The sequence below is a fragment of the Heterodontus francisci genome, chromosome 45 (genome assembly GCF_036365525.1).
Source record: "Heterodontus francisci isolate sHetFra1 chromosome 45, sHetFra1.hap1, whole genome shotgun sequence".
Taxonomy (NCBI): domain Eukaryota; kingdom Metazoa; phylum Chordata; class Chondrichthyes; order Heterodontiformes; family Heterodontidae; genus Heterodontus; species Heterodontus francisci.
Genome location: NC_090415.1, coordinates 16,372,232 through 16,397,192, shown reverse-complemented (window position 1 = coordinate 16,397,192; position 24,961 = coordinate 16,372,232). Strand labels below are relative to the sequence as shown.

General features: G+C 43.6%; 1 protein-coding gene across 2 annotated transcripts in view; it reads left to right on the top strand.

Annotated features, from left to right (window-relative positions):
• LOC137356137 (Fc receptor-like protein 5) overlaps positions 1–21,181 on the top strand; it is a 40,924-nt gene extending 19,743 nt beyond the window's left edge. Inside the window, exons 5-11 of one of the 2 annotated variants that reach the window (XM_068021939.1) lie at positions 731–997; positions 1,892–2,191; positions 12,944–13,045; positions 13,517–13,547; positions 16,721–16,812; positions 18,845–18,876; positions 20,043–21,181. In XM_068021939.1, the coding sequence (XP_067878040.1) occupies positions 731–997; positions 1,892–2,191; positions 12,944–13,045; positions 13,517–13,547; positions 16,721–16,812; positions 18,845–18,876; positions 20,043–20,186 (968 nt within the window). In that variant the 3' untranslated portion in view covers positions 20,187–21,181. Of the gene's footprint in view, positions 1–730; positions 998–1,891; positions 2,192–12,943; positions 13,046–13,516; positions 13,548–16,720; positions 16,813–18,844; positions 18,877–20,042 lie in introns of those variants that run through there. The other variant, XM_068021940.1, reaches the window with a different exon arrangement.
• The last annotated feature ends 3,780 nt before the right edge of the window (positions 21,182–24,961 follow it).

Below are 24,961 nucleotides of genomic sequence, written 5' to 3'. Positions count from 1 at the left end.
AAATCACATTACAAATTTGAGCAACTCAATTTTCTTATTCTTCCATAACTGTTCAAGCGATTTGAGCGTCGCTGTCTCTCCCATCCGTAAGAATGAGAATGAGCTGCCTTCTTGAACAGCTGCAGTCCATGTGGTGTAGGTGTACCCACAGTGCTGTAAGGGAAGGGTATTCCAGCAATTTGATCGGGTGACAGTGAAGGAATGGTGGTATATTTCCAGTTCGGGACTTTGCATGACTTGGAGGGGAACTTCCAGTTGCTGGTGCTCCCATGCGTTTGCTTTCCTTGTTCTTTTAGGTGTTAGAGGTCGCGGTTGTGGAGGGGGCTATCGGCCGAGCCTCTATTAATTGCTGCAGCGTATTTTGTAGATAATACACGGTGCTGCCACTGCCGGATGGTGGTGGAGGCAGTGAATGTTGAAGGTGGTGTATGGGGTGATAATCAAGCGGGCTGCTTCATCCTGGATTGTGTCGAGCTTTCTAAGTGTTGTTGGAGCGGCAATCATCCAGGAAAATGTAGATTATCCAGGCACATTTCTGACTCAGCCCTGTGGAAGGTTTACAGGCTTTGGGGAGACAGGAGGTGAACTTCAGAATTCCCAGCATTTGTCGGTGATATCAAAAGATCTATGTATTGGGCTGCTAATTAAAGGCAATGGCCTTCATAATTTGATTTGTGGACTATGATATCTTCCAATTGTTACTTCCTTTATATTTCTCATATATTTGCAGCTTCTGATATGAAGTTATCTCTGGTGGTCACGCCGAAAGCAACCATGCTAGGTGAAAATATTACCATGAATTGTTTAGTGCCGGCTGTGAAATGGACAGGTCCTAAACTTTTCCTGTGGTATCGAAATGAGGAGTTAGTAGCACGAAATAATCAACCACAGTACACCATCAGAAGGGCGAAAAGATCAGATGGAGCATCATATCGGTGTGAACTCCAAATAAAGTACAGGAAGTGGATTTCACCGGAAGTTGATGTCACCGTAACAGGTTGGTAACTTGCTGTGTTCATTCTCTCCGAATATACTGGTTGTCAAGTTGATGGACAATAGAATTTTTTGAGTGAATTTAGGACATTTATGTGATTGATTATGAAAACCGTCAGATAGGTTATTTTTTTCAAGTATCCAAGTTTCAAGTGGCAAAATTACTCACTATGGTAATTTACAGCTTAAAATGACTTTCTTGATGGAGGCGATTGCTGGAGCCTGGAACGACATGCCACGTGAGGCGCTATACACCAATGCATTTCAGTCAAATGGTGCTCATGGTGATTGAATACTCTTGAGTCCTGTCTTTAACTAATGATTCATTTGAATCAGGACAAGGACGGAGATAGTATGGTGGCCACACGTGGTTTGCATTCGGAAAAGTTGTACTACCAGCATCATGATTGCCTATATTGAACCTGCCCTCAGTCAAAGGAAAAAAGGAAGTCTGGCGTCAAATATGGGAGTGGCAACTTAAATAACATCGCAGCCTAACAGCTCCAACGACCCGGGTTCAGTTCTGGGCACTGTGTGGATTTTCCAAGTTCTCCCTGTGACGCCGTGGGTTTTCGCTGGGTGCTGCGGTTTCCTCCCACAGCCAAAGACTTGCAGGTTGATAGGTAAATTGGCCATTATAAATTGCCCGTAGTATAGGTAGGTGGTGAGGGAAGGTGGGGATATGAGAGGGTAATGGGATTAATGCAGGATTAGCATAAATGGGCGGTTGATGGCCAGAACAGATTCGGTGGACCAAAGGGCCTGTTTCAGTGCTGTATCTCTAAATAAGGAGCTCAGGAACACTGCTCTTGATTTTGATGTGAGTTCTTGTTATCCTTGAATGTAACACTACAAATTCTATCCAAGCATTGTAACTAACATATGGATATATTTACAGGAATCGCAGTGTCAAAACCGGGGCTAACAATCCACCCTGGTAAAGAGTTGATGAACGGAAACACAGCATCATTACTCTGCTCAGTGTCAAACGGTTCTACACCGATTACTTACATTTTCTACAAAGACTCAGATATAGAACTCTACCGAGAGGATTCCGATTTAACTGAAATTACTTACAAACTCAGTAACGTGAACAAAAGCACCGAAGGAAGTTACAGTTGCAGTGTTACAAACGAGGTTACAGAACTTCCTGTACAGAGTGAATTGGTTGCAGTTGCAGTTGCAGCGACAGTGATAGGTGAGTTATTAGAAGTACCTCACGACATTTGCTGCCGATATACTTCAGCTTAGATGTGTCTGAAAGTTGTCGGCTCAAATCCCACTGCACGAATGGAGAATGGATATCAACACTGACACCACATTGCAGTATTGAGGGAGGCTGTACAATTGGAGAGCCCCGTTTGTGGCCTGCGCTGTCAGATGGACATCTGATGGAGCTATCTCTGGTGCAATAAGAGCAGGGGAGAATCTCCCAATGTCCTGGCCAATGTACATTTCAGAAAAAAAAACCTGATTATCCGGCTTTTATCGCACGGATGTTCAGATGATTTGCTTTGTGCAAGTCTGGTGGTCGTGAAAGTCGCTATATCGATGCAGATATTTTGGGTTTAGAGAGGCAGCAGATTAAAAAGCAGGACATCACAACATTTAAGAAGTATTTAGATGAGCAATTGAAACGCCATAGCAGGCCAAGTGCTGGAAAATGGGATTAGAACAGGTAGGTGCTTGATGGCTGGCACAGTCACGATGGCCCAAAGTGCTATATGACACTATGAGGACCTCAAAGGTTGTAATCTCTGGATTACTCCCGGTGTCATGTGCTGGTGAGTATAGGTAGAGGAGAATAGAGCTGATGAATGCGTGGCTGAAGAGAAGGTGCAGGAGGGAAGGCTTACGTTTCCTGGATCACTGGGTCTGTTTCTGGTAAAGGTGGGACCTGTACAAGTTGGACGATTTGCACCTGAACCAGAACGGGACCAACATTCTTCCTGGGAGCTTTTCTAGTGCTGTTGGTAGGGGGTGGGGGCGGGGGTGGTTAAACGAATTTGACAAGGGAATGGGATATCGAATGGAGTTACAGTAGAGGCTGATGCTCAGTCAAATATAGAGGACAAACGGAGTCAGTCTGGGAGGCAGAGCAAATGTAGACCTGTTAAGGCACAAGTGAAAAACGCAAGTCTGGATTGCATCTATTTTAATAGAAGAAGTCTTACTAGTAAGACAGATAGATTGAGGGCGTTTATTAGCACATTCGTTTGGGCCTCCTTATCTCGAGAGACAATGGATACGCGCCTGGAGGTGGTCAGTGGTTTGTGAAGCAGCGCCTGGAGTGGCTATAAAGGCCAATTCTGGAGTGACAGGCTCTTCCACAGGTGCTGCAGAGAAATTTGTTTGTTGGGGCTGTTGCACAGTTGGCTCTCCCCTTGCGCCTCTGTCTTTTTTCCTGCCAACTACTAAGTCTCTTCGACTCGCCACAATTTAGCCCTGTCTTTATGGCTGCCCGCCAGCTCTGGCGAATGCTGGCAACTGACTCCCACGACTTGTGATCAATGTCACACGATTTCATGTCGCGTTTGCAGACGTCTTTATAACGGAGACATGGACGGCCGGTGGGTCTGATACCAGTGGCGAGCTCGCTGTACAATGTGTCTTTGGGGATCCTGCCATCTTCCATGCGGCTCACATGGCCAAGCCATCTCAAGCGCCGCTGACTCAGTAGTGTGTATAAGCTGGGGATGTTGGCCGCTTCAAGGACTTCTGTGTTGGAGATATAGTCCTGCCACCTGATGCCAAGTATTCTCCGAAGGCAGCGAAGATGGAATGAATTGAGACGTCGCTCTTGGCTGGCATACGTTGTCCAGGCCTCGCTGCCGTAGAGCAAGGTACTGAGGACACAGGCCTGATACACTCGGACTTTTGTGTTCCGTGTCAGTGCGCCATTTTCCCACACTCTCTTGGCCAGTCTGAACATAGCAGTGGAAGCCTTACCCATGCGCTTGTTGATTTCTGCATCTAGAGACAGGTTACTGGTGATAGTTGAGCCTAGGTAGGTGAACTCTTGAACCACTTCCAGAGCGTGGTCGCCAATATTGATGGATGGAGCATTTCTGACATCCTGCCCCATGATGTTCGTTTTCTTGAGGCTGATGGTTAGGCCAAATTCATTGCAGGCAGACGCAAACCTGTCGATGAGACTCTGCAGGCATTCTTCAGTGTGAGATGTTAAAGCAGCATCGTCAGCAAAGAGGAGTTCTCTGATGAGGACTTTCCGTACTTTGGACTTCGCTCTTAGACGGGCAAGGTTGAACAACCTGCCCCCTGATCTTGTGTGGAGGAAAATTCCTTCTTCAGAGGATTTGAACGCATGTGAAAGCAGCAGGGAGAGGAAAATCCCAAAAAGTGTGGGTGCGAGAACACAGCCCTGTTTCACACCACTCAGGATAGGAAAGGGCTCAGATGAGGAGCCACCATGTTGAATTGTGCCTTTCATATTGTCATGGAATGAGGTGTTGATACTTAGTAGCTTTGGTGGACATCCGATCTTTTCTAGTAGTCTGAAGAGACCACGTCTGCTGACGAGGTCAAAGGCTTTGGTGAGATCAATGAAAGCAATGTAGAGGGGCATCTGTTGTTCACGGCATTTCTCCTGTATCTGACGAAGGGAGAACAGCATGTCAATAGTCAATTAGCACATGGGATTATGATATTGTTGCTATCACAGAGACATGGTTGAGGGAGGGGCAGGACTGGCAGCTCAATATTCCAGGGTATAGAATCTTCAGGCGTGACAGGAGAGGGGATAAAAGAGGAGGTGGCATTGCACCATTGATCAAGGAGTCAATTACTGCAGTAAGGAGGGATGACATCTTATAAGGTTCCTCAAATGAGGCCATATAGGTAGAACTTAAAAACAAAAGGGGGCAATCACTTGGCTGGGAGTGCACTACAGGCCTCCAAACAGTCAGGGAAAGATAAAAGAGCAGTTTTGTAGGCAAATCTCAGACAGGTGTAAAAATAATAGGGTAATAACTGGAGGGGATTTCAACTTCCCTAATATCAACTGGAATAGTCTTAGTGCAAAAGGCTTAAAGAGGGTAGAATTCTTAAAATGCAGTCAGGAGAGCGTTTTTAGCCAGTACGGAGAGATTACTACAACACAAGGGGCAGTACTGGACCTAATCCTATGGAATGAAGCAGGACATGTGGTAAAATTGTCAGTGGGGGAGCATTTCGAGGATAGTGACCAAAACTGTAATATTTCAGGTAGTTATGGAAAAGGACAAAGACGGGCCAGAAATAAAGGTACTGAATTGGGGGAAGGCCGATTTCAATATGATAAAACAGGATCTGGCCAAAGTGGACTGGGAGCAGCTACTTGTAGGAAAGTCGACATCAGACCAGAGGGAGTCATTCAAAGAGGAAAGAGTGAGGGTTCAGAGGCAACATGCACCCGTTTAGGTGAAGGGTAGGACCAACAAGTCCAGGAAACAAAGAACAAAGAACAAAGAAAATTACAGCACAGCAACAGGCCCTTCGGCCTTCCAAGCCTGCGCCGATCCAGATCCTCTATCTAAACCTGTCGCCTATTTTTTAAGGGTCTGTATCTCTTTGCTTCCTGCCCATTCATGTATCTGTCTAGATACATCTTAAAAGATGCTATCATGCCCGCGTCTACCACCTCCGCTGGCAACGCGTTCCAGGTACCCACCACCCTCTGCTTAAAGAACTTTCCACGCATATCCCACCTAAACTTTTCCCCTCTCACTTTGAACTCGTGACCCCTAGTAATTGAATCCCCCACTCTGGGAAAAAGCTTCTTGCTATCCACCCTGTATATACCTCTCATGATTTTGTACACCTCAATCAGGTCCCCCCTCAATCTCCGTCTTTCTAATGAAAATAATCCTAATCTACTCAACCTCTCCTCATAGCTAGCGCCCTCCATACCAGGCAACATCCTGGTGAACCTCCTCTGCACCCTCTCCAAAGCATCTACATCCTTTCGGTAATGTGGCGACCAGAACTGCACGCAGTATTCCAAATGTGGCCGAACCAAAGTCTTATACAACTGTAACATGGCCTGCCAACTCTTGTACTCAATACCCCATCCGATGAAGGAAAGCATGCAGTACATCATCTTGACCACTCTATTGACCTGCGTTGCCACCTTCAGGGAACAACGGACCTGAACACCCAAATCTCTCTGTACATAAATTTTCCTCAGGACTTTTCCATTTACTGTATAGTTCACTCTTGAATTGGATCTTCCAAAATGCATCACCTCGCATTTGCCCTGATTGAACTCCATCTGCCATTTCTCTGCCCAACTCTCCAATCTATCTATATTCTACTGTATTCTCTGACAGTCCACTTCACTGTCTGCTACTCCACCAATCTTAGTGTCGTCTGCAAACTTGCTAATCAGACCACCTATACTTTCCTCCAAATCATTAATGTATATCACAAACAACAGTGGTCCCAGCACGGATCCCTGTGGAACACCACTGGTCACACGTCTCCATTTTGAGAAACTCCCTTCCACTGCTACTCTCTGTCTCCTGTTGCCCAGCCAGTTCTTTATCCATCTAGCTAGTACACCCTGGACCCATGCGACTTCACTTTCTCCATCAGCCTACCATGGGGAACCTTATCAAACGCCTTACTGAAGTCCATGTATATGACATCTACAGCCCTTCCCTCATCAATCAACTTTGTCACTTCCTCAAAGAATTCTATTAAGTTGGCAAGACATGACCTTCCCTGCACAAAACCATGTTGCCTAACACCGATAAGCCCATTTTCTTCCAAATGGGAATATATCCTATCCCTCAGTATCTTCTCCAGCAGCTTCCCTACCACTGACGTCAGGCTATAGAGGATTGGATCAGGATTATGGCAGATTCGGAGCGTTGAAAACAGCGTATGCACTAGAGGAGCATAGAAAGTTTAGGGGGATACTAGAGAAGTAATTAGGAGAGCGCAGAGCGGACATGAAAAAAAAACACTGGTGGGCAAGATAAAGGAAAATCCTAAGCGTTTTATAAGCATATTAAGGGCAAGAGGATAACCAGGGAAAGAGTGGGGCCCTTTAGGGATCAAACTGGCAAAATGTCTGTCGATGCAGAGGACATAGATGAGATTTTAAATGATTACTTTGCATCTGTGTTCACGATGGAGAAGGACAATGTTGGTGTAGAGATCAGGGAGGGGAATTGTCATATAATTGAACATATGAGCATTGATAGGGAAGAAGTATTAGCTGTTCAAGCGGGCTTAAAAGTTGATAAATCCCCAGCCCAGATGAGATGTATCCCAGGCTGTTATGTGAGGCCAGGGAGCAAATTTCAGTGCCTGTGACACAAATTTTCAAATCCTCCCTGACCACAGGAGAGGTACCAGAGGACTGGAGGACTGCGAATGTGGTGCCATTATTTAAAAAGGGTAGCAGGGATAAACCAGGTAATTACAGGCCAGTGAGTCTAACAGCAGTGGTTGTGAAAATATTGGAAAAACATTATGAGGGACAGGATTAATCTCCACTTGGAGAGGCAGTGATTAATTGGGGTAGTCAGCTTGGCTTTGTCAGGGGGAGATCGTGTCTAACAAACTTGATTGAATTTTTCGAGGCGGTGAGTAGGTGTGTAGATAAGGGTAAAGCAGTTGATGTTGTCTACATGGACTTCAGTAAGGGTTGTGATAAAGCCCTGCATGGTAGATTTGCCAAGAAGGTAAGAGCCTATGGAATCCAGCGCAATTTGGCAAATTGGACCCAAAATTGTCTTTGTGGCAGGATGCAGGGTGATGGTCGAGTGTTGCGTTTGCGGGTGGAAGCCTGTGACCAATAGTATACCGCAGGGATAGGTGCTGGGACCCTTGCTGTTTGTCGTGTACATTAATGATTTAGACGAGACTATAGGAACTATGATAAATAAGTTCGCAGTTGACACGAAAATTGGTGATATCATAAGTAGTGAGGATGAAAGCTTTAGATTACATGACGATACAGATGGGCTGGTAAGATGGGTGGAGCAGCGGCAAATGGAATTTAATCCTGAGAAGTGTGAAGTTTTGCATTTTGGGAGGACTAACAAGGCAAGGGGATATACAATTGATGGTAGGACCCTAGGATGTACAGAAGGTGAGAGGGATATTGGTGTACTTGTTCATAGGTCACTGAAGGCAGCAACACAGGTAGATAAGGTTGTTAGGAAGGCATATGGGATACCTGCCTTTATCTGCCGAGGCATGGAATATAAGAGCAGGAAGGTTATCATGGAGCTGTATAAAACGCTAGTTGGGCCACAGTTGGAGTATCTTGTACAGTTCTGAGCACCACACTATAGGAAGGATGTGATTGCACTGGAGAGGGTGCAGAAGAGATTCACCAGGATGTTGCCTGGGCTAGGGCATTTTAGCTATGAAGAGAGACTGGAAAGGCTCGGGTTGTTTTCCTTCGAGCAGAGAAGGCTGAGCGGGGATATGATTGAGGTCCACAAATTTATGAGGGGCATTTATAGGTTATACAGGAAGATACTTTTTCCCTTAGTAGAGGCGTCAATAACCGAGGGGCTTATATTTAAGATAAGGGGCAGAAGGTTTAGCGCGGATTTGATGGGTTTTTTTTCACCAAGAGTGTGGTTGTAATCTGAAACGCACTGCCTGAAGGGGTGGTAGAGGCAGGAACCCTCACTACATTTAAGAATTATTTAGATGAGCACTTGAAACGCCACAGCATACAAGGCTACAGGCTAAGTGCGGGAAAATGTGATAAAAATAGTTAGGTGCTTGATGTCCGGCACAGACACGTTGGGCCGAAGGGCCTGTTTCTGTGCTGTATAACTCTATGACTCCATGAGAAGCTGTTTCCTTGGACGGAACTGTCCAGAACCAGGGGACACAGTTTTAAGGTGCTCAGCAAAAATATCAAAGGCGACATAAGGGATACCTTTATTATACAGTGAGCTGTTACAATCTGGATTACACTGCGTGAAGGAGTAGTGGAAGCAGATTCAATCATGGCTTTCAAAAGGGAACGGGATAAGCCCATGAAGGGTGAACAAAATCACAGAATTACAGAATTGTTACAGTACAGAAGGAGGCCATTAGGTCCATCATGTCTGCACCATCTCTCTGAATGAGCTATTTATCTGTGGCCACAGTATTTACATGGCTGGTCCAGTTCAGTTCCAGATTAATGGTAATGCCCGAGGGTTTGGTAGAGGCAGATTCAGCGATGGTAACGCCATTGAATGTCAAAGAGAGCTAGTTCTGTTCTCTTTTGTTGGAGATGGTCATTGCCTAGCTCTTGTGTTTGGCGCCAATGTAACTTGTCACTTATCAACCCAGGTCTTGCTGAATCTGGATACGGGCTGCTTCAGCATCTGAGGAGTCACGAATGGTGCTGAACATTGTGCAATCATTAACAAGCATCCCGATTTCTGACCTTAAGATGGCGGGTAGTTTATTTATAATGCAGCTAAAGATGTTTTGGCCTAGGACACTGCCCTGAGGAACTCTTGCGGTGATGTCCTGGGACTGAGATGATTGACTCCCAACAGCCAGAGCCATCTTCCTTTGTAATAGGTATGACTCCAACCAGCCGAGAGTTTCCCCTTTGATTCCCATTGACTCCACTTTTGCTAGGGCTCCGTGATGCCACACTTGGTCAAATGCTGCCTTGATGTCAAGGGTAATCACTCTCACCTCAGCTCTTTAGTTCAGCTCCTTTGTCCATGTTTGGACCAAGGCTTGCTATTGCAGTAACTGAGATTTCAGCCGGGTGCCATCTCATTCTCCAGTGCAAGTTGAAGGCACTTACCGGACCACATTCTCGTTGACACCAAGACAATAAAAATTGGAAAGCACCTGTGAATCTTACAACGCAAATACGGACGGGAGTGATCTTATTATTCAATCATCCTACAGAGTAAAGGAAGGGTGATATCACTGTCTCGCGACCAACCGAGGGATCGATGAAGCGGTATTTAACACAAACAATTTTTATCAATATCACGCAGTAAGGTAACATGATGCTTGATCAGATATTATAAATTGAGTATGCTGATTTCCCGGGATTTATGTCTCATTAAAGGCACCTAGATATGGGATAGAAACCTCTAAACATTGGTAGCTTTGTCAGTGAGGATGATTTTCCTCATCATGGCCCGAAATGGTCGACCACTTTTTCCGAGTCTCTGGCCCCAATTTTTCCCACCTTAGCCAGGGAAAATATTCGCCCAGCATCCACCCTGGCAACTCCTTCACCAACTATGCTCAATCCTTGCTCAGAGGACAATTCCTTCATTGCAAGAATCTATCCAATGCGCCTCCCTCAAAGGCAAATAGACCCTTCCTTAGGTAGCGAGATTAAAACTGTACAGGTCCTCCAGGTGTGGTCTCAAGCACTTATTATACAGTAACAATAAGACTGTTTTAATGTTATACTCCAATCCACCTGTAATAAAGGCTGACATACCATTTGTTTTCCTATTTGTTTACTGGACTTTGATAAGGACAGCTGAAACTCATAGCCCCAAGCCTTGTGATATCCCACAAGTCTCAGCATGCCTATCACACACCCCCACACCACCCCGCTCACCCAGAAATGATGCACTTATTCTTATTACTATTTACTGGCCGTTAACCAATGCTGAATCCGTGTTAAACTATTACCCACTCCCCCACGCCCGAATTCCGTGAACCTTAATTTTGGACGATCACCTCTTGAGTGGTGCCTTACTGAATTTTTTTGAGCGGTGGTTCACCTTTTTTGCCTCTGAAATATACTGGTACTGTTAAAGAATCTATGAAATTCCAGAATGCCAAGACCACTAAATATGTAGCCACCAATTTCAAAACCTTGGGAAGTAGACCACCAGGCCCAATCTATCTTTACGGCTTTTAGTCCAATTAATGTATCTGGTTCTATTTATTTACTGATAGCAATGTATCTAAATTATTCAATCTCCCTAGAACCTTATTCCTCACGATTTCCAGAACGTTTCTATGTCTTCTACAGTGAAGGCAAATCTTTCATCTAATGTATTTGCCATTTCCATATTCCCTATTATAATTTCTCCTTTCTCTGCCTCGAAGAGACCCAAGTCTACTTTCACCAACCTCTTACTGATTATGTACCAATCAAACCTTTCACAGGGAAACTACACGGAGCCATTGAGACAAAGTGAGAGAAAGAGACATGGCAAATGGACGCTTGAAGCAGCAGGTAGTAGAGATGGAAACGGGACAAGTGAACCGAGCTACTTTCAGTAATGTTGTGATGAAGGAGGCGGGGAAAACCGGTAGACTGTATTGAATTGAGAGAAGGCCATAAAGAAGGAAAGACATTTGGGGGAGATTTGTCAAAGATATTCTGAACATGAGGAAAAGTTGGTTACATTGGTTACACTGGCAGACAGATAACTGAGGGCGGGGAGGGGGGTGATAGGGAGAATGGCGGGTTGCACACCGCGTGGGACCAGGGTCTTTCATTTGATTTGAGCTTTTGGACAGAGCGGGTTGGAGACTAGAAAAACAATAATAACAACTTATATTTCTATGGAGCCTTTAGCTTAGTACAACGTTCCATGGCACTTAACAGGGGTGTTGAAACAAAATGCGAAACAAAACCAGAGATAGTAGGGCAGATGAGCGAAAGTTGGTTAAAGACTCAAGTTTGAAGGAGTGTTTTAAAGGAGGAAAGCACGGTGGAGAGGTGGAGAGGTTAAAGAAGGGAACTTCAGAGCTTAGGACTCAGGCAGCTTCGGGCTCAGGCAGTTGACAGCACGTCTACCAATGGTGGAGGGATCAAAATTGGAGATGCTCAAGAAGTCAGAATTCACAACGTACAACCTACGAGGGTTGCAGGGCTGGAGGAGATTCCAGAGATATGGAGGAGGGAGGCCATAAAAATATTTGAAAGAAAGGATGAAAATTTTGAAAATCTGAGTGTTGCTTAACCGGCCGCGATATCAGGATAGGGTTGATGCGATTTACCACAAAAGCAGCAGAGTTTTGGATGACCTGTAGTTTACACAGACAGACTGCGGACGCCCATTAGGAGTGTGTGAGAATAGTGACGGCTGAAAATAACAAAGGCCTGGAGACGTTTGTTCACAGCAGATGAGCTGAAACAGTGGCGGAGTCGGGTTATGCTTCGCAGGTGGAAAGAGGCCTTGTTGGGGATGGTGTGGCTATGTGCTTAAAAGCGAATGTCGGGGATAAACATCACAACGAAGATGCTCAGCCTCGAACATCCGGCAGGGAGAGGGGTTGATGAGTAAGGAGCAGAATTTGTGGCGTGTAAAGCCCAAACAGAATGGCCTCACTCTTCCCCATGTTTTGTCAGTGCAATTTGTTGCGCATGCGGTACCGGATGTGTGCCAAGCAGTCTGAGAATTTATTGCCGGTGCAAGGGTTGTGTGAGGTGGCGGTGACGTAAAACTGGGTGTCATCAGCAAAAAAATGTCGAAAATGGTGGAATGTTTTTAAAGTAAGTCTTGCCAAGGGGCAGGAATATCCACACCCAGATGGCCGTGGTGTGGAGATGCTGAAGGAGGATGATGGGATCAATTATGCTGAGGGTTGCAGAACGGAAGGCATTGTAATAATCAAGCCTAGAGCTGACAAGTCCAAGGATCAGTCTCTCAGGTTGGAGAGACTGAGCTGGGGAGACAGGGAACCATTTATCAGGCAATGCTAACAACCAATACTAATTATGCATATGCTGCGGGGTTGAATGTGTTTAGTTTATGTTTGGAGATACAGCACTGAAACAGGCCCTTCGGCCTACCGAGTCTGTGCCGACCATCAACCACCCATTTATACTAATCCTACACTAATTCCATATTCTACCACATCCCCACCTGTCCCTATATTTCCCTACCACCTACCTATACCAGGGGCAATTTATAATGGCCAATTAACCTTTCAATGTCGAATATTTGGAGTGGTATAATGTTTTTCACTGAATCTGCTTATTTAATTCCAGTACAGAGTTACACAACCACCATCACAGCAACGGTTCTTCCACTTTTTCTGATCGCATCCCTGATTGTATTGATTTTGTACAAACGTCGGAACAAGAAGAAAGGTGAGCAATGTCTTCAGGGAAAGTGCTTGGCTCTGTGATCACGTGATGTGTTTTACGTAACTCCATATTCCGCTGCAGCGTTGCACATGTAGCAGTCTGATTTCAGAGGCAGGTGGTTAGTTTGCACTGCAGAACGAAATATTTCTAATGATACATTTGGAACTGTTTTTGTTGGGTTGAGGGAATTATTCCCTTGTTCAATTTTAGAAATGTATACATCTGGAGAGGAATAAAGCGACAACTGACCATAACCAGCGTGAGCAGGGGAAATCAGTTGGTGGAATTATAATGCAAGGCGACCTTTGTGAATTTGTGCTATATTACTATCATAAATGTACATTTGTATATGTTTATCATTAAGATCGATTGTGTTTGCTGTTTGCATAAAGAAGCCCTAACCGCCAGTTTGCAGAAACATTCAATATATACTGCGGAAGTCTGCTGAAGTTTATGTCTTCCTATTTTATCTAGACAAATCCTCAAGCTTTTCACAGCCGCAGGGGTAAGTGAGCAAAATTTTTATATTAGTAAGTAATACCTGCACTCGTGAACTGAAGGCATGAAACTTGTCTTGAGTGGGGATTCCACATTTGCCACCAGTTACCTGTGCCTGATGGAACTAAATAACCAATGAGGCTATCGGGCAAAAGGTGTAATGATGCCCAATTTGCCTCCCCTTCAATTTCCAGTTGCATTTCATTGTCAATGATGTAGATCAGCTTGAGACTGTTACAAATTTTAAGAGCTGAAATGTTCTTTTACTTTAGTTCTGTTGCTATGTAAGCTATCAACGGTGAAGGCAGTCTGACATCGATGGGCGGGAAGTTATTTGAAACGCCCATCAGAGACAAAATAATCTTTAATTTGGAAAGGCATTGGTAAATCAAGGAGCGGCAGCTTGAATATGTTAAAGGCACATCGAACATACGAATTAGGAGCAGGAATAGGCCACTTGACCCCTCGAGCCTGCTCCGCCATTCAGTAAGTTCATGGCTGAAGCGATTATTGCACATTTCCACCTACCCCCGACACCTTCCACCTTTTGCTTACGAAGACTCTAACTACCTCTTCCTTAAAAATATTCAAAGACTGCTTCCACCGCCTTTTGAGGAAGAGAATTCCAAAGACTCACGACACTCTGAGAGAAAAGAAAATCTCCTCATCTTTGTCTTAAACGTTCGACCCCTTATTTTTAACACGGACACCTAGTTCTGGATTCTCACATCCTTTCAACATCTACCCTGTCAAGACCCCTCAGGATCTTGTATGTTTCAATCAAATCGCCTCTTGCATAGCGCCTGATGAACATTTATCGAATTATTTGATGAAGAAACAGAGAAATCTGATCGTGGTTCATATATCAGACTTTCAGAATGGTAGTGTATTCAATAAATTTCCACATAGGAGGATTGTTTAGTAGATGGAGTTTGTAAGCCCATGGAATTATGGGGAAATGACAGTATGGTCATTGACTTGGCTCAGTGACTGAAAGAATTGGGTGGTGGTAGATGGATGCTTTTCAGACCTGGAAGTGGTTTCAAGTGGTGTTTCTCAAGGGTCAGTTTCGAGTCCACTATTCTTTACAATTATATGAACAGGCTACAGCCGGTTGTAGGGAGCAAAATAATAACGTTTGCAGGTGATACAAAACTTGGCAACGCAATGGACAGTGAATTGTCTACTTCAGGATAACATACACGGGATTGGTAAACGAGCAGGTACAAAGAACAGAGAACAGTACAGCACAGGAACAGGCCATTCGGCCCGCCAAGCCTGCACCGATCTTGATGCCTGCCTAAACTAACATCTTCTGCACTTCCGGGGCCCATATCCCTCTATTCCCTTCCTATTCATGTATTTGTCAAGATGTCTCTTTAATGTCACTATCGTATCTGCTTCCACCACCTCCCCTGGCAGCAAGTTCCAGGCACTCACCACCCTCTGTGAAAAGAACTTGCCTCGCACATCCCCTCTAAACGTTGCCCCTCGCACCTTAAACCTATGTCCCCTAGTAACTGACTCTTCCACCCTGGGAAAAAGCTTCTGACTATGCACTCTGTCCATGCCACTCATAACTTAGTAAACCTCTATCATGTCGCCCCTCCACCTCCGTCGTTCCAGTGAAAACAATCCGAGTTTTTCCAACCTCTCCTTATAGCTAATGCCCACCAGACCAGGCAACATCCTGGTAAACCTCCTCTGTACCCTCTCCAAAGCCTCCACGTCCTTCTGGTAGTGTGGTGACCAGAATTGCAAGCAATATTCTTAGTGTGGCCTAACTAAAGTTCTGTCCAACTGCAACATGATTTGCCAATTTTTATACTCTATGCCCGTACCGATGAAGGCAAGCATGCCATATGCCTTCTTGACTACCTTATCAACCTGCGTTGCCACTTTCAGTGACCTATGGACCTGTACGCCCAGAACTCTCTGCCTGTCAATACTCCTAATGGTTCTGACATTTACTGTATACCTCCCACCTGCATTAGGCCTTCCAAAATGCATTACCTCACATTTGTCCAGATTAAACTCCATCTGCCATTTCTCCACCCAAGTCGCCAACCGATCTATATCCTGCTGTATCCTCTGACAATCCTCATTATCCACAACTCCAGCAACCTTTGTGTCGTCCACAAACTTACTAATAAGGCCAGCTACATTTTCCTCCAAATCATTTATATGTACTACAAACAGCAAAGGTCCCTGCACTGATCCCTGCGGAACACCACTGGTCACATCCCTCCATTCAGGTAGATGGATCTCAATGCGAAAAGGGAAAAAGTGATGCACTTCGGTAGAATTAATGTGGAACGACAGTATACCACAAGTGGCAGGATTTTGAAAAGTATAGATGAGCAGCGATCTTGGTGTTCATATACACAAATCCTTAATTGTGGCAGGGCAAGTTGATAAGATAATTAAAATGTATATGTATTACTTGCATTTGCAACTGCAGGCGTAGACTATAAAAGCAACGAGATAATGCTGCAACCTTTGTAAGTAAGTGTGTAGGGTTCAGCCTGACTTTTATGGATAATCCTGGGCACCAAACATCAGGGAAACTGCAAAGAATTTAGAGTTGATTTCGAGGACGTCTACCAGCATGTTATCATGGATGAGGAAGTTCAGTTATCAGTAGAGGTTGCGAAAGCTTGGAATCTTCTCCCTGGAACAGACAAGGTTAAACATTACCTACAGAGAATGTGGAAAGAAGAATCTGCGTGTGTTACACTGACATCGTTTACTCATCATTTGCAAAATGATGAGTTGTTTTGACAGATTAAGCAGAGGAAAATGTTCCCTCTGGCAAGTGAACCGTTAACCGAAGTCATAGAGTTAAAAATATTGAAACTACTGATCTTGAGGAAAGATGCAGATGATTATGTTTTACTCAGAGAGGTTTTGGGATATTTAATGCTCTCACATTAAAGATGGTGGAATTTGATTACGTAACTAACTATAATTTGGAGCGGGGCAGGTATTTGAGGATTAGAAAGCTACAGGATTACAAAAATGGGGAGTGTCGTTGCATCAAGCACGACTCTTCTTTCAAATACTTCTAATTTTGTAAACATACTGATCTAAGTGTCTATGCTTCTGTGACATTTTATTCAATGTGAGATTTGAGTTGCTTATGCGTCATTCCTTCATATCTGAGCCCTTTTCTGTGCAAAGGGAGTCAATTGGAAATGAAACTCAACCCTCGAACGAACAGCAATCTCCAAGCAATTTCATGCATGCATTTGTCGGATCAGCCACAAATACAGGTAAGAACGAAGCCCGCCATGTGATAAAATATCGTAGATTGTTCATAGCAACATTTTGGTGGATGTTCTGCCCAAATGTCACCTTAACTGTCTCAAAGGCAGTTACGAATGGGCAATAAATGCTGGCCTAGCCAGCAACGCACACATCCCATGAAGGAATAAAAAAAAAGAGACGAGCAAGAGAGTTAAAAGCAAAGCTGGCAAAGCAGAAGAAAACAAAATTGGGGGTGGGAGTGGGCACAGGCTAATATCTAACATTGTTGAACTCAGTGTTGCATCTGGAAGGCTTTAGGTTCCCAGTCGAAAGATGGCGTGATATCCCTCCAGTTTAGCTTGACATTCATTGGAACATTGCAGGAGGCCGAGGACAGGAGGTCAGAGCGTGAGTAAGGTGGAGATTATATTTTCAGGCGACAGTAAGCTCCGGATCACGTTTGCAAACTGAAGGGAAGTGTTTGCTAACGCTGTCATTCTATTTGCGTTTGGTCGCCCAAATTAGAGGACATAACATTCAGGAACAGCGAGTACAGTGATCAAAACTGAAAGTCGCACAAGGAAATCTGTTTTACCTGGAGGGAATGTTTGAGGCCTGAAGGTTGAGAAAGGAGGAGATGAAAGGGCAGGTGTTGCATCAGTTGCACTTGCACGGAAAGTTGATATAGAAAGGGAAAGGGATGTTGAGGGGGGACTGAACAACGGACCAGCATATGGGGTAGGGAGCGCACACTTCGGTATACTGAAAGAGGAGGTGAGTGGAAGATGTGTTTGGTGGTGGCATATTAGTTTAGTTTAGTTTAGAGATACAGCACTGAAACAGGCCCTTTGGCCCACCGAGTCTGTGCCGACTATCAACCACCCATTTATACTAATCCTACACTAATTCCATATTCCTACCGCATCTCCACCTGTCCCTATATTTCCCTACCACCTACCTATACTAGGGGCAATTTATAATGGCCAATTTACCTATCAACCTGCAAGACTTTGGCATTGCTGCAGGTGATGCAAAATTGCAGAGGATGCTCCATTGAATACGGAGGCTGTGGACTGACAGGAGAGGATAGGGGACACTTATCATCATTCTGGGAAGGGGGAAGTTCTGAAACCAAAATTGCGTGAAATTAAATGGACAAGTTTGAAGACGTTGTCAAAAGCCATGATGGGCGTCTTTGGTTGAGGTCAAAGGGCAACCTATGGGAAGCGTTAGCAGGAAAGATTGCATTCTCTGAAGAAATATGATGGTCAATCATGCAAATTTAGCACTATTGAATGTACTATCTATCTATCTATCTATCTATCCATCTATCTATCTAACGATCATCCATGTACCCATCCACCCATCTATCTATCTATCTATCTATCTATCTATCTATCTATCCATCTATCTATCTATCTATCTATCTATCTATCTATCTATCTATCTAATGATCATCCATGTGCCCATCCATCCATCCATCCATCCATCTATCAATCTATCTATCTATCTATCTATCTATCTATCTATCTATCTATCTATCTATCTATCTATCTATCTATCTATCTATCTATCTATCTATCTATCTATCTATCTGTCTATCTATCTATCTGTCTGTCTATCTATCTATCTGTCTGTCTGTCTATCTATCTATCTATCTATCTATCTATCTATCTATCTATCTATCTATCTATCTATCTGTCTATCTAACCATCCATCTATCTCTCCAGCTATCTTTTTCTTTGGCCTCCTTATCTCGAGAGACAATGGATAAGCGCCTGGAGGTGGTCAGTGGTTTGTGAAGCAGCGCCTGGAGTGGCTATAAAGGCCAATTCTAGAGTGACAGGCTCTTCCACAGGTGCTGCAGAGAAATGTGTTTGTCGGGGCTGTTGCACAGTTGGCTCTCCCCTTGCGCCTCTGTCTTTTTTCCTACCAACTGCTAAGTCTCTTCAACTCGCCACACTTTCGCCCCGTCTTTATGGCTGCCCGCTATCAGCTATTCATTGATCCATATCAATACAGATTTCCACCTGTTAAAGGTTTCTGTTTGATTTGCAGATACTGGTGCTGACGGCTTGGGAGGGAAACGGGTAAGTTACCTTTATAGAGCAATGTTCGGTTGATAATACCACAAGAAATGCAGAAAAATAATGAACATTGCAGCAAGATAGAACTCTGAGAATCTGTTTCAGCAAGTCCAAATGAAATATTACCTCGTTGAAAAGAAGTTCGGGTGGTCTATAAAACGAGCAGCACATTCACTATTTTCTTTATGCTCCCACTGCCCAAGAATCATACTGATTGAGGTGCCAGTTTGACTTCGTGTGCTTAAACAGGGTGTTGTGTATCTTTGACACATATTAAAATCACCCAATTTCCATTTGCATTGAGTTAAATTAAAATTGAACTCTGGCAGTTCCGATCCACGCCAGTTTTGAGCTTGGCCAGAAAGTTATAAAATCGACGCCAATCTGTTTGTAAAGCTGCCCTTGGCATATTAGTGGCATCCCAATACTTTAGCAAACGACGTGTAATCACGTTCCCGTCCATTATTATAAAGGTTCATTTGCTGACAGAACGATGAAGGCCATTGTAGTTTAAATCCCCCTAAGATTTGTCACCACCACTCTTTGCTTAAATGTGCTGTGTTCTTTCATTCCTACTTCCTTCCAGCCAATATATATTTTCAACTATGAAACAAAACCAGCCAGCAATCGCAAATGGAATACTGTGACCTCAACCAGTTAGTTGCAGGTAATACTTCTTGTCAGTCTTCTATGAGATGTGGGCATCTCTGGCAGGGCCATCATTTGTTGCCCATCCCTAATTGCCCTTGACAACTGACCATTGCTGTGGTTCTGGAGTCATATGTAGGCCAGTCCAGGTAAGGACATTAGTGAATTAGATTTGTTTTTTTAAGTGACAATCGATGATTATTACAGTAGCTTTTGATTCCAGATTTCTTATTAATTAATTGAATTTATTAAAATTTAAAATTTAACAGCTGTCGTCGTGGGTTTTGAACACATATTTCCAGAGAATTAGCCTGGGCCTCTAGATTAACAGTCCAGCGACATTGCCAGTACACCACTGTCTCCCCTAATGCCACTTTGTAGTTTTAATCAGGTGATATCGTCTTGGTCGCCTGTTATACACCTTCCGACGCTGCATTCCAGTGAAATCGCTATTGATTCGCTCTCGTCCGTTTCCTGCTACCGTCAACGGCCAGTTTCACCCCCTTATTCCTTAATTCCAGCTGAGAAAGAGTGATTCCAGTGCCTGTTGTGTCACATACTCTACAATTAATCACTCGAAGACTGAAGCTCGTTCGAAAGGAAAACAAATGGAAGAATGGGATAGCCGTGATGCATATGTCTACGAAAATATTCCTCGGACATAAGAGCAAAGTAGGAAGAAGAAAAGCAAATAAACAATAAAAAAGGAGAACCGTCAATCACATTGTGCTCTTAACAAATCATCGGACCCCAGGGATATCAGCCTGAAGACATATTAGGCCACCTTAACTTGCACACGACCTTATAAGCACAGGTTACAGGTCCACTAGCGATTATGGCAATCGGCCCAGCTTGTATTCATTATTCTGACTGAACTTCACATCTCAAGGAATATTATACGGTATGCTTTGTCGTTCATATTATACAGAATGATTTTGCAGGTGTCGTGAGGCGAAAATCTCTTTAATATTTTTCAATATTACGCCCTAGGTTAGTATAGCCAGGTTTTCTATGTTCTAATTTGATTAATTTACGGATGTCGTGATGCCCATGACCTCAAATTCCATCAGGGTTCCTTCATTCTCCTCTCACTGCACAGGAAGGATCAGTGGATACCCTGGAGCAAAGATGTAACTGGCTGAAGAATGGGAGAGATGTAATGCAGACAATTTGAGCCTTCATGTGAATTTTAACTTTGGGCTTGTAATTGAGTGAATGGCAACAAAATGATCGCCCAATATACCCCACAACAGATTTTCTCTTGTATTGATGTCATTGTAAAGGAAATCCGTGCTCGATAGATAATGGGCGTCTTATTTGCTATTTCATGCGTTTCATGCCATCGTTAAAATTTAAAATGATTACCATTGTGTCCGAGTCTCGGAACTAAACTGTGGAGAGAGAGTTAGTGAGTAGAAAGTAATTGTCAACAGTTGGATGTTTATCGATCCATGGACAGATTCCCAGAAGGAAAATCCAGAGGGGAGTTTAACCCATTCCTTGCAAAACCCAGCGCATTTTCCTTTCGCCCATTCTTACTAAACCAGGCCGTTCTGTTACTGGTGTCCCTTTTACGAAATTTTCTTTCTGCAATCTTGAGCTCAAAGATATTCTCTCCCCCATTATATACTATTCCGGATGCTTGCACTCTAAATTGTATTTCTGTGATGCTTTTCCCATTATTTCAAGGGCATAAATTTGCAATTCTACATAATGTGATGAAGTACATTTCATGGAAAGACATAGAATTTGATACATAACGACATGACTATGGCCCAAATAGAATGTGTAGGTTCTAGTTTTCCACAGTTAACTCCTCCCACCCTCTGTCATCCAACTCTTTAAGAACTTCTTTCTATTCCTTACTATTTCATGTATTTATCTAGCTTCCCCTTATAAAAAAAAAATCTGTGATATTCGCCTCAACTAATCCATGGAGGAGCAAGTCCCACCTTAACACCAGCCTCTGGGTCAAGATTTTCCTCCTTATTCTTTATTGAATGTATTAGCGGCCATCTTACATCGGCGTCCTATAGTTAAGGACGTTCCCACAAGCCGGAAAAATTGTCCCTGCATCTATCAAACCCCTACATGTCCTTTAAGAAACTGTATGCGGTCACCTGTAGCGGTTCTCTGCAGTTCCTGTGGAAGAGCCTGTCACTCCAGAATTGGCCTTTATAGCCACTCCAGGCGCTGCTTCACAAACCACTGACCACCTCCAGGTGCGTATCCATTGTCTCTCGAGATAAGGAGGCCCAAAAGAAAGAATGCGGTCACCACTCAGCCTTCCCTTTACTGGAGAAAAAAAATCCAGACTATTCAACATTGTTTCGGTGTGATAACCACATAGTTCTGATGTCAACTTTATGAATCATTTTTGGCGCCTTCTCCTGCACCTCTCGGCTCAATAAGTAAGCAGATGGGTACACAATATTTACATGTGGTGTGGCAAATGTTCTGTAGAAACTTAACTTGCCTTGTTGCTAAACAATTCCATTCCTCTGGAAAGGAATCCCACTGCTTTGGTTGTATTTTAGCGATCTTGTTAACGTACTATCTTACTTTTAGTGCTTCTGAATATCTACCTCTAGATCTCTTTGCTCATCTAACCAATTTTCCAAAGAGTATGTGACTTCCTAATTCATTGCGCCAGAATGCACAACCTGGCACTGAACGGCATTAAAATTGTTTTGGCTTGTACACGCCAATTCCTCAAGTTCATTAACGTCTTTCGTAGCGCTTCAACACCCTTTTGTGAACATATGAACATGCGAATTAGGAGCAGGAGTAGGCCAATCGACCCCTCGAGCCTGCTCCGCCATTCAATAAGTTCATGGCTGAACATATTTCTCCACATTTGCATCTAACCCCGATAACCTTCCACCCCTTTGCTTATCAACAATTTATCTACCACTGCCTTAAAAATATTCAAAGACTCTGCTTCCACTGCCTTTTGAGCAAAACAATTCCAAAGACTCACAACCCTCTGAGAGGAATACAATCTCCACATCTCTGTTTTAAATGGGCGACTCTTATTTTTAAACAGTGACCCCTAATTCGAGATTCTCCCACAAGCAGAAACATCCTTTCCACATCCACCCTGTCATTTTCCCTCAGGATCTTATATGTTTCAATCAAAACGCCTCTTACTCTTCTAAATTCTAGCGGATACAAGCCTAGCCTGCCGAATCTTTCTTCGTAAGACAGCCCGCCCATTCCAGGTATTAGTCTAGTAAACCTTCTCTGTACTACCTCCAACGTATTTACATCCTTCATAAATAAGGAGAACAGTACTGTACACGGTACTCCAGATGTGGTCTCACCGATGCCCTGTATAGCTGAAGCATAACCTTCCTTTTCCTGTATTCAGTTCCCCTCGTGATAAACAATAACATTCTATTAGCTTTCCTAATTCCGTGCTGTACTTGTACACTAACCTTTTGCGATTCATGCACTAGGACACTTAGATCCCTCTGCATCTCAGAGCTCCGCAGTCTCTCACCATTTAGGTAATATGCTTCCTTTTCATTCTTCCTTCCAAAGTGGACAATTTCACACTATCCCACATTATACTCCATTTGCCAGGTCTTTGACCACTCACTTAACTTTTCTGTGTCCCTTTGTACCCTCCTTATGTTCTCTTCAAAACTTACTTTCTTACCTATCTTTGTGTCATCAGCAAATTCAGCAACCATACCTTCGGTCCCTTCATCTAAGACATGCATATAAACAGTAAAAAAAGTTGCTGCCCCAGCACAGATCCCTGTGGCACACCACTCGTTACATCTTGCCAACCAGAAAATGACCCATTTATTCCTACTCTCTGTTTCCTGTTAGCTAGCCAATCTTCTATCCATGCCAATATGTTACTCCTACATCATGCACTTTTATTTTCTGCAATAACCTTTGATGTGGCACCTTATCAAATGCCTTCTGGAAATCTTTTATCATTGAATCATAAACATAACAATAAGGAGTAATATCTTAATCCCTGATGTTCACATAATTGGAAAGCTATCCACAGCGACTTACACCAAACTTCCGGCAGAGTAAATGGAGAAACCGTGCACCTTTAGTCTGTAACTTAAGAATGCGCACACCTCTCGTTCAGTGTTCCACTGAATACCCAGTAATGAGTGGGTCAGTCAGGGAATGGGAAATATGTTGCCCACGTCGTTCACACTCATGCCACAGCTTATTTTAAACATGATCAGAAACGTTATGTGATGCCACACATAATGAGCATTTCTAAAGAAGTTGGAAGAATCAGCTCCTCTCCTCACGCTATGGGCTTGCTCATGTTTTAGCAATCTGAAACCATATTAAGATCAGTGCCTTCAGGGCATTTTTCAGAACCAATGATACACTGTATTAGAGTTTTCTGACGTCTGTGCTTTACATTTATGGATCAAAGAAGTCCTTAGATCTATCTGTATATTTGCATGCCTAATTGTGACGTGACGCTTTAGCCGTTCAGGTTCTATTACATCATTGAGTAAAATTTATAAGCTTACAAAACAAATTGCGCTTCATAAATCCGCCTCTGAATATTGCCAAATTGAGTTAAAGTATTGGTCTGTCATCTCCAATGTGTATTTTTATAAATGAACTCAATTCTTAAAATTTAGAACCACACAGGACTCATTGCACTAGATAATTCCAAATTCCAAGCAACTATTGCATACTTTCTGTACTTCGATTGTTTTTTTGTTGTTGGGTTGAGGACTATCCATGGTGTCAGCTGAGGTACTTGCAATATCCGGATGAGGCCGTTTCAAATGCTTCACCGTTTTAAAGTAAGTTACTCACACATTGCTATTAATTAACATTTTTAAGGATATAGAAACATGCAGTTCACAGAATGGCGGAACACGCGAAATATGTTCAAATAGGTTTATTTGCACTTGTTTTTTGTTTGCTCGAAATGGCATCCGTGAGCTTCTGCAGGACATTTTTGTGGAGTTTTCAGGCATAGAAAACGAGAGCATTTTTTAAAACTGACATACTCGACAGCAGGGCTGACCTGTGGAAAAATGATGCCCTGGGCGAAATTCTATTTTGGCTCACCTTCTCTCAGTTTAAGTATGTCAGAAATAAATATTAGAAAAAAACTCCCTTCTGTTGACCAAGGGTGCTGTCACCTGGGGCCCACTGTCAGCCTTGTACCTGTGGGTCCTTCTGGTGGTCTATGTGCCGCTCTCAGAACTCCTCCATGCACGATCCTCTCCTATGTGTGGCAGCTCGCGCACCCTGAACTGCACATATGGCAGAGCACACTGCGCCCCAGCATCCAGGCTCATACAAAGCCCACATCCGGCCTCCTCAGAGACTCTGAAAATTCCAATCAAACGAAGTATGCAGAACACAGTTTCAGAATCATGCCCCTCCTAGGCAAGACAGCCAGCGCACACTGAAATTTCAGGAGGGGTGGTGATAGGAC